Raw genomic sequence first — 14,003 nt, 5'->3', positions numbered from 1 at the left:
GTCTCTTCAGAAAGCCTGTATTTCCCAGTGAGTTTAAATGAGCAGTTTTATCTGGCTCAGCCTCCTGAAGTCAGGGAGCAAGGTAGGGAAAGGCGGACATTCTGTTCTGACCTGTGTTTTGGAGCATACCAGTGAGGCTTTGATATGTCCGTTACAAACACAGAGGCCTCTGTTGCCCCCAGCTCATGGTGTGCTTACTGCTAGTGAGGCCTTTTCTGCATCAGGCATTAGAACTTCTCAGTAGTGACCCCAGCCCCAGAGATGCCCCTGATGTCACAAGTAGCCCCCAGGCCCATCCCCCTACCCTAGGCATGGAAGGATGGTCTCTCTCACCTGGATGTTTTCCATGGTATCTGGAAAGACAGGTTCCTGTGACTCCTCGACTATTTTTTGGGAACCCTGGCTGCTACTCCTGAGCTCAGCATCTTTGAGAGAAGGGATAGAATAATGACAGAAAATAGACAATAAATATCTGCAGAACCACAGGAAATTAGACAGCATGGTCACATGTTTTTAAGCTACAATAGATCTGAAGAATTTTATTCTAGAGAGCAGTACCTTGAGGTAGGAAGAGCAGGTCTCTGCAGCCCACCCGGATTTTGACACTGAGGAGGGATCCTGGGCTAGTTCCTCCCTCCCTCCACCTCTCTGTGCCCTTATCTGCATGATGCTGCCCAGGGGAGTTGTGAAGATGGGAAGATGGGCAATGGACCTGGCCCAGGCCTGGGCGGCAGGAGGCCCTCAACCTCTGCCAGGCCCTGGGCAATGGGATCCTTTGATAGCAGCCCCTTTTGAAGTTTACAAACAATGGGTTATCAGCTTCCTCGATGGTGGGCTTTGAAATGATCTGAAGGCAGAAGGTGGAAAAGGCCACAGTGAGTTACATCAGTGTTAGCTGAATGCCAAGGTTTAGCACAAGGGCTGCTTTCTCTTTGTTTGGAAAGACTGTGAACTCATGTTCTGCCAGCGGTCACAATGCTCACTTTTTATTTTGTAATAGAAATTATTTTCAAGAAGAACTGGAGCTGAGCATTGGTGTTTCAGTAAGTTCTGGAAAGTCAATAATCAGGGTAGCTTAGGCTTCATGTATTTAACCTTTACTAAAAATTACAGAAGAAAAAAAATTTCCCATTTTGTCTAAAAAGGTCTTTCTCCCTCCTCCTCCCCTCCTTTCTTTCTCTTTTGAAATCTCTCCGTGCCTAAAGAGGGCGACCTGGGAGAAGATAACATCATTGGAGGATGTCCTCTCTTTTGTGCCTCACCTAGTGTCTGCCCTGCTGGGGGTTCTCAGCCATGACATTTGCTCTCAGCCTTTGGGCCTCAGCTCAGAGCAGCCCTAGGATGCCCTGCTCATAGCTGCCCCTCCCCAGAAGTGCTGCCATAGATGCAGGAGGGACCCTGGGCCCGCTGAAGGCTCCAGAGACTGCTGCTGCCACCGCGAGTGTGGGCATGCTGCTCTGCCTTCTTGTTTTCAAGCATCACATCAGACACTGAAGGGCCAGAGCAGCCAGGATCCTCTCTGCTTCCTCCTCTCCCATGGTGTTCTTCTAGTGCCAGCTACGACAATGGCCCCTGCAGATGCCTCTCAACCCCAAATATCTGGGTCGCTAATATGTTACGCCTACTTTGGCAAAGATATAGGTAAGTGAATGAAATTCTAAGAGACAAATGAGATGCCCAGGGAAGTGTAAATGGCATAGTTGGAGAGGTACATAATGTTGAAGGCACAATGAGACAGAGAGTCACATCCTAGCATGAAAAAGCAGCTCTTTTGGCATGAAGAGAAAATGTCCTGAGAAGAGAGGGTAAAGCACTTAGAATCCCTCTTCTGAAGAAAGATGCTTTGAGGAAAACAAAAACTGTCGTATCTCTAGCTCGTGATATGTCCTGCACCCTGCAGAATTTTCCAAATAAGACTATCTGGGGTTTCTAGCATTCTCATCATGACAAGAGCAGCATATTTTTTAGCTAATCAACTTTGTTGTTGAGATTAACATACATATGAAAAGTGTACAGCTCAGGGAATTTCTACATATATCTATTCTTGAATAACAACCACCTATAAAAATACATAAAACTGGCTGGTCACAGTGGCTCACACCTGTAATCCCAGCACTTTAGGAGGCCAAGGCAGTTGGATTGCCTGAGGTCAGGAGTTCAAGCCCAGCCTGACCAACATGATGAAACCCTGTCTCTACTAAAAATACAAAAAAGTAGCCAGGCATGGTGGTACACACCTGTAATCCCAGCTACTCGGGAAAGGCAGGAGAATCACTTGAACCTGGGAGGCGGAGGTTGCAGTGAGTCAAGATTGTGCTACTGCACTACAGCCTAGATGACAGAGTAAGACTCCAACTCAAAAAAGAAAAAAGAAAAAAAAAAAGGAAAAAAAAGAACATATAAAACATTTCTAGCACCCAGAAGTTTGCCTCATCTCCCCGTCCAGTCAATACTCCTCTCGAAGGTATTCGCTCTTCCAACTTTTACTATCATTGATTACTTTTGCTCAGCAGCAAACTTGTGAATTAAAAAAACTTATTATCAGTAATTACCTATTTCAATGTATTAAAAATATATTTCTTTCCCATTTTAAGTTTGAAGAACTACAAAAAATGCAACTAAAAGTAGACATTCGCTGTGCATGCTTCTTTTATCATTAGGAAAAGATTATTAAAAAGTTAAAAGTCTTAAAGACTGGATTAGATTTTCAGTAAACTAATAATCCTGGTGACTTAACTGCCAATCATTTGATGTTCGTGAGACAGTTACCAACTACAAAGACTAATTGCCGTGACTAAACTGTTGTGAGGTGTTGCAGTTGATTATTAAGTAGCTGCCACGTTCATCCCTAGAGGTGACTGCATTTCAGAACTGGGCAAGGTGAAGCTGGATCTCTCTCCAGTGTCTCTGGGGTCTTACGAAGTTTAATGAGTGAATGTTCATAATGCCCCTTGAGATCCTCAAATGTGAGGTGCTATCCTGGGGAAAGCTGAGGCAGTGGTATTATGTAACACATGACTAAAAATATTACTGAAGCTGCAGATTTAATTGTTATTTTATGGAGTATACCATCTAAGTAATTTAGAAGTCATGAACTATTGGTTTACTCTAGTGGGAGTAAAGGCACAATTTGTCAGGACTTTCTTTCTAAGTGAGACTGCTTGTCTGAAGCAGGTTTACCATGAAGCTAATAAAGCTAGAGGTTCGGGCATCTTCCCAGCACAGGTCCCTCCAAGGCACAGCATCTAATGCTACACTCATCATTTTGCATTACTATCCTTAAAAAGGGCTCCTGAATGGGTCAGACTTTAGGTCCCACAAGACTCTGGATCTACCCTGCTCCTTATCTAATAGGAATAATCCATACAGAGTGTAAAATAATAATACATATTGAGGGCTTCAGGAATAAATAATAACATAATTTTGTGCTTTTTACATTTATTTTAAATATCCATCAAAAATCTTAATTTTTGTGTGATGAAATAAATTGATTCTAAAAGAGCAAATATGGAGAAACAGTAAGCAAAAATTTAAGAAAGATGAACAAAAAGAGGGCCATATTCCCAAATGAATATTAAGACATTATAAAGACATAGTTATTAAAACAGAGAGTTACTGGGGCAAGAACAGAACAGAATGAAAGCCAGAAATAGACCTAGACAGTTATGAAATGTTGATATATGATGAAAGTGGCATTTCAAATTAGGGGGGAAAGAACAAACTCTATAACAAATAGTGTTGGAGGAGGTGAAGCAAAATGATCAAATAGAAGCTCCCACCGATCATCCTCTCCGCAGGAACACAAAATTTAACAATTACATACACAACAAAGCACCGTCATAAGAACCAAAAATCAGGGGAGCGATCGCAGTATCTGGTTTTTCACTTCATATAACTGAAAGAGGCACTGAAGAGGGCAGGAAAGGCAGTCTTGAATTGCCAACACTAACTTTTCCCCATTCCCCTGGCAGTAGCCATGTGCTGTGGAAAATCTGTACACTCGGGGAGAGAAAGTGCAGTGATTGTGGGACTTTGCAATGGAATGCAGTGCTGTCAACACCAGGCAGAACTCAGCTGGCACCCCGAGAGGGAGCATTTGCATCTGCCCTAGCCAGAGGGGAATCACCCATCCTGGTGGTTGGAACCTGAGTTCTGGCAAGCCTTGCCACCACAGGCAAAAGTGCTCTGGGGTCCTAAATAAACTTGAAAGGCTGTTTAGGCCACAAGGACTGAGCTACCAGACTTAGGGGACATGCAACCTAGTAAAACACCAGCTGGATGTGCTAAAAGAGTGTTTGCGTTACCCCACCCCAATCCCAGGCACCGCAGCTTGCAGCTCCAAAAGAGACCCCAACTCCTTCCTTCCGCTTGAAAAGAGGAGAGGGGAGTGAAGAGGACTTTGTCTTGTAACTTGGATACCAGCTCAGCCACAGTAGGATAGGGAACCTGGCAGAGTCACAAGGTCCCTATTCCAGGCCCTGGCTCCTGGATGACATTTCTAGACACATCCTGGACTGGAAGGGAAGCTGCTGCCTTGACATGAAGGACCCAGTCCTAGTAGGATTCATCACGTGCTGACTAAAGAGCCCCTGGGCCCTGAATAATCAGCAGCAGTAGCCACGTAGTACTCGCCATGGACCTTTGGTGAGACTAAGAGCTGTGCTGACTTCAGGGGTGACCAGCACATTCTCAGCTGTAGTGGCTACGAGAGACCACTTCTGCTTGAGAAAAGCAGGGGAAAGGGTAAAGGGGACTTTGTCTTGAGCTTGGGTGCCAGCTTGGCCACAGTGGGGAGGAGCACCAAACAGGCTCTTAGGGTCCCTAATTCCAGGCTTTGGCTCTTGAATGGCATCTCTGGACCACCATGGGCCAGTGGAAGAGCCCACTGCCCTGAAGGGTGAGTCCCAGGCCTGAAAGCATTCACCACAAGCTGACAGAAGAGCCCCTGGGCCTTAAGTGAACATCAGCAGTGCCCTGGTCGTACCCCTGTGGCCTGTGGTGGTGGTGGGCATAGGGAGAGACTCCTTTGCATGGGAAAAGGGGAGGGAAGAGTGGAAAGTACTTTGCCTAGTGCTGTCAGAGTCAGCTCAGCTGCAGTAGAATAGAGCACCAGGTAGATTTCTAAGGTTTCCTACTCCTGACCCTGGCTCCCAGACAGCATCTCTGGACCTCCGTAGGGCCGGGGAACTTGTTGCCCTTCAGGGAATGCCACAGGCCTGGGTGGTTTCATCACCTGCTTATTGCAGAGCCCTAGGGCCTTGAGAGAATGTAGGCAGCGGCCAGGTAGCGGTTACAGTGGGCCTTGGGCAAGACCCAGTGCTGTGCTGGCTTAAGGTTTGACCCTGTGCAGTCACAGTGGTGGTGGCCACAAGGGTGCTTTGTGTCACCCCTCCCCCAGCTTCAGGTGGCTCAACACAGAGAGAGAGACTCCATTTGTTTGAGAGAAAGTAAAGGAAGAGAGTAAGAGTCTCTGCCTGTTAATCCAGAGCATTCTTCTGGATCTTATCCAAGACCACCAAGGTGGTACCTCTACAAGTCTACAAGAACCAAAATGTTACTGGGCTCTGAGTACACCCCTAATGCAGATACAGATGCAGTGACCAAAAACTTAGTTCACAACATCCAAGTTCCTTTGAACACCTGGAAAGCCTTCCCAAGAAGGACAAGTACAAACAAGTCCAGATTGCAAAGACTATAATAAATATCTAACTCTTCCGTGCCCAGACACTGACAAACATCCACCTGCATTAAACCTATCCAGGAAAACATAACTTCGCCAAACTAACTAAATAAGGCACCAAGGACCAATCTCAGATGGAGAATTCAAAATAGCTGTTTTGAGGAAAACTCAAAGAAATTCTAGATAACACAGAGAAGGAATTCAAATCCTATCAAATAAATTTAACAAATAATTTGAAATAATTTTAAAAATAATGCAGAAATTCTGGAGGTGAAAAATGCAACTGACATAATGAAAAATGTATCAAGAGTCTCTTAATTGTAGAATTGATCAAGCAAAAGAAAGAATTAGTGAGCTTGAAAAAAGGCTATTTGAAAATATACAGAGGACACAAAAGAAAAAAGAATAAAAAAGAAGGAAGCACGCTTACAGGATCTAGAAAAATAGCCTCAAAGGGACAAATCTAAGAGTTATCACCCTTAAAGAAAAGGTGGAGAAAGAGAGAGGGATACAAGTTTATTCAAGGGGATAGTAACAGAGAACGTCCCAAACCTAGAGAAAGATATCAATATTCCAGTCTAAGAAGTATAAACACCAAGTAGATTTAACCCAAAGAAGACTACCTCAAGGCATTCAATAATCAAACTCCCAAAGGTCAAGGGTAAAAAAAGGGACCCTAAAAGCATCAAGAGAAAAAAAAAAAACAAATAATATACAAAGCAGCTCCAATACGTCTGGCAGCAGACTTTTCAGTGGATACCTTGCAGGCCAAGCAAGAGTGGCATAACATATTTAAAGTGCTGAAGAAAAAAAAAACTCTTACCCTAGAATAGTATATCTGGCAAAAATATCCTTCAAACGTGAAAGAGTAATAAAGACTTTCCCAGACAAAAGATATTTCATCAATACCAGACCAGTCCTACAATAAATGTTAAAGGAAGTTCTTCAATCTGAGAGAAAAGCACATTAATAAGCAATAAGAAACCATCTGAAGGTACAAAACTCATTGGTAATAGCAAATACACAGAGAAGCACAGACTATTACAACACTGTAATTATATTATGCAAACTACTCATATATTAAGTAGAAAGATGAAAAGATGATCATAAATAATAACTACAATGTTTCAAGATATAGTACAATAGGATATAAATAGAAACAACAAGAAAGCCAGGAGACAAAGTGTAGAGATTTTTAGTTTTATTTTTGCTTGTTAGTTGCTGTTTGTTTATGCAATCACTGTTAAGTTGTCATCAGTTTAAAATAATGGGTTATATTATTTTCAAGCCTCATGGTACCCTCAAATCTAAAAACATACAATGGATACACAAAAAAATAAAAAGCAAAAAGTTAACATTGAGCACAGACAATTCTTTCAAGGAGTTTTTTCTGAAGAGTGGCACCTGTGGCTGACTGAATGCAGGGTATTTATCCAAATGCTTACTAGGAAGGTCAAACTCTCTACCTGTCCAAATCAGAAATGTTATCATCTCAGCATCTTCATCAAATAATCCATTCACTCTTATTAATCTCATCTCACAAAATGGTTCCACCATCTACCCAGTTTCTGAAATCATCCTTGATAGTCCCCTTTTCCACAACCTCCTTTCCCTATATCCAATAAAATATCAAGTTCCATTAATTCTCTAAAATATCTCCCAGGTCTATTCCACAGTTACTGTTCTGGTTCAATCCCTCCTCATCTCCTTCCTGGACACCACAGTGGCCTTTGTAGAGTCTTCCTGTGAACTAGAAACTGACCATGTAATGCTTTCTAATTAAATATTTCCAATGGTTCAGCATCACATATTACCAATGTAATAGAATAGAATCTAAACTCTCTTGCAAGGCATGCAAGGCCTTGATTGCCTGGCCTCAGTTCTCCTGTCCTGCTTTGTCTCCTGCCACTCCCTCACTTGATGCTCCAGCAACACTGAACTTGTACTTTCCCGCAATAAGCCATGGTCTTGAATATCTCCTTATTCTACACTCTTTGATATCACTGCTAGGAAAATCTTTCTGCTTATTCACCTAGAAAGCTCCAATTTGCTTTGAAGTTTTACTCAAAAGCTTTGGGGTCTACAAAGTCTATGTGGAGGCTATGAAGTCTATGTGGATGCTCTCAAGATGATTTAGGTGTAATTCTGCTCTGGTCCCACCACAATCTTCTATCCTTCAAGACAATTATGTTATTGTAAAGTTGTTTGTCTTGCATGTTTATCTTGTCATCAGCTGGTACTGGACTCACTACATACTAGACTATGTTCCTAAAGACTAGCATATGGGATGCACTCAGTATTTGTTTAATGACTGAATGAACAGCAAGAGGTTGATAATAAAGTCCACAATGATACAAAGAAAGGTATTAGCAGGTTGCAAGAAAGAAGGACAAAGGGCTTTTCTCACATTTTTCAATGAAACTCCTCCTACTTGGGATGTGGCGTACACTCCAGGCCATCCAGTACAATACACTTGAGCTTAATATATAGACAATTCCCAAATCACTGTCTTGAGATGAGACTTGAGATGAGGTCTTAGCCTCCTCCAGGAAAAGATACCATTTCCCTATTCTCATTGTATCACGAATCAGGGGACCAATCTTACATTGAAGTTTGTCTCTCCTTAAGAAGGCCATGACAAAAGTCTTCAGCATTCTTCTTTTTGTGTGTGAACATGGATTGCAATGATGACTCTGATTCTTTATATTCCCTGTTTTTAGGCCCTTTGCCCCATGTAGTCCCCTCTCACTCTGATTCTGGATTTAATCATGTAACCTGCTTGGACAAGTGACATATGTTAGTTCAAAGCCTAAGCCTTCCGAGGTCTTGTATGTTCCCATTTGCTCTCTTGTGCCTCTACCCTCTCCATGAGAACCTGCACAAGATAGCCTCCTAAAGGATGAGAGGGACATGGAACAGAGCCAACGCCTGACTAGATCAGCTGTCAGCCAAAATACTCCAAGACATGTGAGTAGACTCAGCCAAGATTAGCAGAGCTGCCTAGCTGACACCAAATGCATGAACAATACATGCTAATTGTGGTATGCCACTGTAGTTTTGTAGTTGTTTGTTAGTAGCATTACTGTGGCAAAGGATTATTGATGCAGTTGCACGAAGTAATAGAATCACCAAAATCCTGAAGCTGATGCTTTGAAAATACCAATTAAATTAACATATCACTGGTGATATTAAGGAAGAATAAAACACCAATAAATGGTACCATAAATGAAACACATGAATATAAAGGACATGTAGAAAGTAAGATGGTAGATAAAAACCCATAAGAACATTAAACGTAAATGGACTAAATACTTTCATTAAAAGACAGTAATTATGACACTAAATTAAAAACAAAGCCAACCAAACTCAATGCTGTTTATGGGCAACACATCCAAAATATAAGAAAATAGAAAGGGTAAAAATAGAGAGACAGAAAAAAATGTGGCATGTAAGTGAAAATCAAAGAAAGCTGATGTGGCCATATTAAAATCAGAAAAAGTAGACTTCAAGATAAAAACATCACTAAAGAAGGAAACTTCATAATTGATAAAAATTTCAAGGAAGATATAATAATTTAAAAATTATGCATTAAATAACATAGACTCCAAATATATAATGAAAAAAATGACAGACAGTCTATGAGTAGGAGACAGTAAATCCATAATCAAAGCAGGAGATTTTAACACACCTCTCATGAATTGCTCAAAAAAGTGATAATATCAATAAGGATAAAATATTTGACAACATTATTAGCAAACATGATTGATTTATACAGAACACTGAACCTAAAAATTATGGGATCCACACTATTTTCATGGACTCAAGGAATCTTTACAAAAATGGACCACGTTCCTAACAAAGTTGGAAGAATTAAAAACACACACAGTAGGTTCTCTGACTGCAATGCAATTAAATTAAAGCCTAGTAAAAAACAAAACAAAACAAAAAACAAGGATATCCTGGATGGATAAAGAAAATGTGGCATATATATAAAATGTACTATTATTATTCAGCTTTTAAAAGGAAGGAAAATCTGCAATTTTTATATATTTATATATTGCAAAAATCTGCAATATATAACAATATGGATGAAAGTTGAGGACACTATCTTATGTGAAATGAGCCAGGCACGGAACAAATAATACATAATTCCACTTTTATAAGGTATCTAAAATAGTGAAATTAATAGAAGCAGAGAGTAGAATGGTAGTTGCCAGGAGACTGAGGAGAGAGGAAAATGGGGAGTTGCTATTAAATAGGTATAAACTTTCATTTACACAAGATGAGTTAGTTCTAGAGAACTGCTGTACAACATCTACCTATAGTTAACAATTTTGCAATGAACACTTAAAAATTTGTTGAAAGAGTACCACAATTAAAAATGAAAAAAACAAGAACATTCCCATGTGTTTGTTAATAAATAACATTTTAAATAACTCATAAGTCAAAGAATATATAAAATGAAATTTCAAACATATTGATAATACATATATTAGTTACATAACAAAACTTGTGGGTTGCAGCTAAGACCAAGAATAGAAGGATATTTATAGTTTAAATACTTATATTAGTACAGAAGAAAAGCTGAAAAATCAATGAGTTAAAGAGTCCATTTAAAATATAAAAAAACAAAAATCAAATAAGCCCAGGAATACAAAAAGGGAACTAATAAAGAAAAGAACAGAAATAAACTTGGTTACAAACTATAGAGAAGGATCAAACAAGCCAAAAGTTGATTTTTTGAAAAGACTAATAAAATTGACAGTAAGACTGTTTAAGAAGAGAAAATGAACACAAATACTCATATCATGAAAACTGAAAAAGGCAACATTACTACTTTGAACATTAAAAGCAGAATAAGAGAATGAAAATGGCTTCAACTTTATCCTAATGCATTTGAAAATGTAAAGAAAATGTATATATTCATATAAAAATTATGAACTACCAAATATAACAAATAGTTATATAACAATTTAAATTATAAACTGCAATTAAAAACCTTCCCACAAAAACTTCAGGTTGCAAAATGGCAGTGTAGAAGCAGGCTGGCTTCACTCCTCCTCCTCACCCACAGAAAACCAAAAACAAATACACAGGACCCAGATTATCACCAGCAACATCCCAGAACTCAAAAATGAGAAAGAGACAGTTCCCAGAGCCACAGAGAAGTGGAAAAACTGAGTAGATGGTAAGAGAATCAGACTTCTATATCTATGACACACTTTCCCCCAATCTGCCCAGCTACAAGTATGTGGAAAATTTCCCTCAACTCACAGTTTTCTACACAGCAAACAGTGATATTGAGGTGGACAATCAGCTTCCCTGCCATCTTGAGTTCCCTGGCAGGAGATATGTTCCTGCCTCAACTCATGGAAGGCATCAGGAGTACTTGAAGAAAGAAATATCCATCCCTAAGGACAGCCAGAAACAAAGTGGGGAGGTGGGACTATCATCCTCAGCCATGGAAATTCTGCTCTGTAACTCAAAGGAGACTCCAAATTAGCATGGCAGATCAGCAGCACCAAACTGTAGATTTATTCCATGGTCCCCTGGGCATGAACCCCTAGCTAGCCTTCCCACACTACTGGGATATCCCTTTGGGACCTCCTCCATTCAGGATGGGTGGCACTCTGACTGCTTACTAGAATTGATGCAAACCTGGGCTTAAAGTGCCATCTAGTGCCAAAAAGGAAGCAGCTACCTAGCAGAGGGGGGGAAAAAAAACAAAATCAACAGGTAAATTACAAAGAATCTGTAAGCAAATATCCCAATAAAAAACAAGCCAGAGGGAGAATGGAACAAATAACTTCAATTGTCCTTCAATTAAACTGTCCTTCAATGCAGGACATAAACACACACCACAAGAAACATCAGGAAACATGGAACTATGGTCCTCTCAAATTGACAAAGCAAGGAGCCAGTGACTGACCCTAATAAGATGGCAATATGTGAGCTCTATGACCAAAAATTCAAAATAGCAGTTTTAAAGAAACTCAGTGATCTTTTTTTTTTTTTTCTTTCTGAGACAGAGTCTCGCCCTGTGGCCCAGGCTGGAGTACATTGGCGTGATCTCAGCTCACTGCAACCTCTGCCTCCCAGGTTCAAGCAATTCTCCTGCCTCAGCCTCCTGAGTAGCTGGGATTAGAGGCACGCACTACCACAACCGGCTAATTTTTTGTATCTTTAGTAGGGATGAGGTTTCACCATGTTGGCCAGGTTGGTCTCAAACTCCTGACCTCGTGATCCACCTGCCTCGGCCTCCCAAAGTGCTGGGATTACAGGCATGAGCCAACACACCCGGCCACTCAGTGATCTTTAAGATAACACAAAAAAGCAATTCATAAATTTATCAGATAAATTTAACAAAATAATTGAAATAACAATTAAAAAAATCAAGCAGCTATCTTGGAACTGACAAACACATTTGCTACTGAAAATGTAGCAAAGAAACTGAAAAAAATCACTGGAGGCCCTCAAGAGCAGAATGGATCAAGCAGAGGAGAGAATCAGTGAGCCCAAAGACAGGCTACTTGAAAATACATAATCAGAGGACAAAAAAGAAAAAAGAATGATAACTAACAAAGACTGTCTATAAGATACAGAAAATTACCTAAAAAAAACAAGTCTAAGAATTACTAGTGTTCAAGAAGTTGAGCAATAGGGGTAGAAAGCTTATTTAAAAAAAAAAGAAAAAAAAAAAAACTTTCCAAACTTGAGAAATAGATAAATATCCAGGTACAGGAAGATGAGAGAGCATCAAATAGATTTGACTCAAATAAGACTCCCCCAAGGCATATAATAAACTGATCAAAAGTCAAGAACAAAGAGAGGATCCTAAAAGCAGCAAGGGAAAAGACGCAAGTACAGAGCTCCAACTCATCTGGCAACAGACTTCGTAACAGAAACCATACAGGGTAGGTGGGAGTGAGATGACATTTTCAAAATTGCTGAAATTAAAAAACGTTCTTTGGAGAATACTGTATCCAGCAAACTTGTCCTTTAAATATGAAGGAAAGATAAAAGTCTTTCCCAGATAAACAAAACTTGAGAGAATTTACCACAAACAGACCCATCTTACAAGAAATGTGAAAAGGAGTTCTTCAGTCTGAAAGAAAATGAAACCAATGATTTGTGCAAAAAGAAAACAACATCTGAAGATATAAAACACACTGGTAAAATTAAGTACATGGACAAACCCAAAATACTCTAATACTGTACTTAGGGAGTGTAATCTATTCATAACTCTAGTATGACATCCAAAAGAAAAATCTGTCAAAAACAATAATAGTTATATCAACTTGTTAAGAGATAGACAATATAAAAATATGTAAATTGAGACAACCAAAAGTCAAAATCTTGGGGGATGGAGTTAAAGTATAAACCTTTTTTCTAGATTTTTCTTTGATTTTATTTTTTGTGATTGAAGGTAAGCTGTCATCTTTTAAAAATAATGTGTTATTTCTATAAGGTGTTTTTCATAGGCCTCATGACAACTATAATGCAAAAACCTATCATAGATACACTAAAAATAAAAAGCAGAAGAGTAAGCAATAGTTTGGATCATCAGGGTGGATGGGAGGCAGGACTAGATTGCAGCTTCAACTCGGATGGATAAAGCAGCGTGCAGAGGCTCGCGCTGTGAATTTTTAGCTCCAGATCAACAGCAAAAACAAACCAGCAATCCTGAGAGGACCCACAGACCCTCTGAAGGAAGCAGACTTCTCCTGCAGGACGTGGGAGACAGCCCAAATACTGTGAGTGGCCCAACTGCGAAAGTGGGAAAGGGAGATCCTCCTCTCCCAAACACACACCCCCATGGAAGAAAATGAAGGTCTGTTTGCAAGAGAAGTTTCCAACCTTGCTGGAAGCTGAGTCAATGTAGAAAGCTGAGTGAAATGCAGGGGTAGAGGAAGCAGTGGGAAAAGCCCTGGGAACTCGCTGGGTCCCCAGGCAGGCCATTCCTGCCTGGCACCACAGGGATCCATCAGGAGGGCAGCCAGAGGAGCAGGGAAAAACACCACAAGAAGAAGGAAATCTCCAGCTGAAGTCTGTAACAATTTGAACTGGTAGTGAGAAGGCTTCTGGCCAGAACTCGGGCAGAGGGCATGAATCCAGTGTGCAGACTCCACAGATGGGGGAAGAACCAAGCCCTTTTCTTTCTCAGCTGGGAGGCGGGCAGCCTAGGGCAAGTTCTCAAGCCCAGCTCGCCCACCACATGGAAACAGACTATTGGGGGCACAATGGGAATGAGACCGGCCCTTTGGTTTGCATGGGAGCTAGGTGAGGCCTGTGACTGCCAGCTTTCCCTAACTTCCCTGACAAC

At 40.6% G+C, this 14,003-nt stretch overlaps 1 protein-coding gene across 8 annotated transcripts in view; it reads right to left on the bottom strand.

Moving 5' to 3' along the window:
- Nucleotides 1–14,003, bottom strand: part of LOC105486805 (cilia and flagella associated protein 61) — a 290,537-nt gene that overhangs the window by 201,126 nt on the left and 75,408 nt on the right. For all 8 annotated transcript variants that reach the window (XM_011749866.2, XM_011749862.2, XM_011749864.2 and 5 more), the window contains one exon: nucleotides 334–425. In XM_011749866.2, the coding sequence (XP_011748168.2) occupies nucleotides 334–425 (92 nt within the window). The remainder of the gene's footprint in view (nucleotides 1–333; nucleotides 426–14,003) is intronic.

The sequence above is a fragment of the Macaca nemestrina genome, chromosome 15, assembly GCF_043159975.1.
Source record: "Macaca nemestrina isolate mMacNem1 chromosome 15, mMacNem.hap1, whole genome shotgun sequence".
Taxonomy (NCBI): domain Eukaryota; kingdom Metazoa; phylum Chordata; class Mammalia; order Primates; family Cercopithecidae; genus Macaca; species Macaca nemestrina.
The sequence above is the reverse complement of the archived record's forward strand: the minus strand, read 5'-3'. Positions and strand labels throughout refer to the sequence as shown.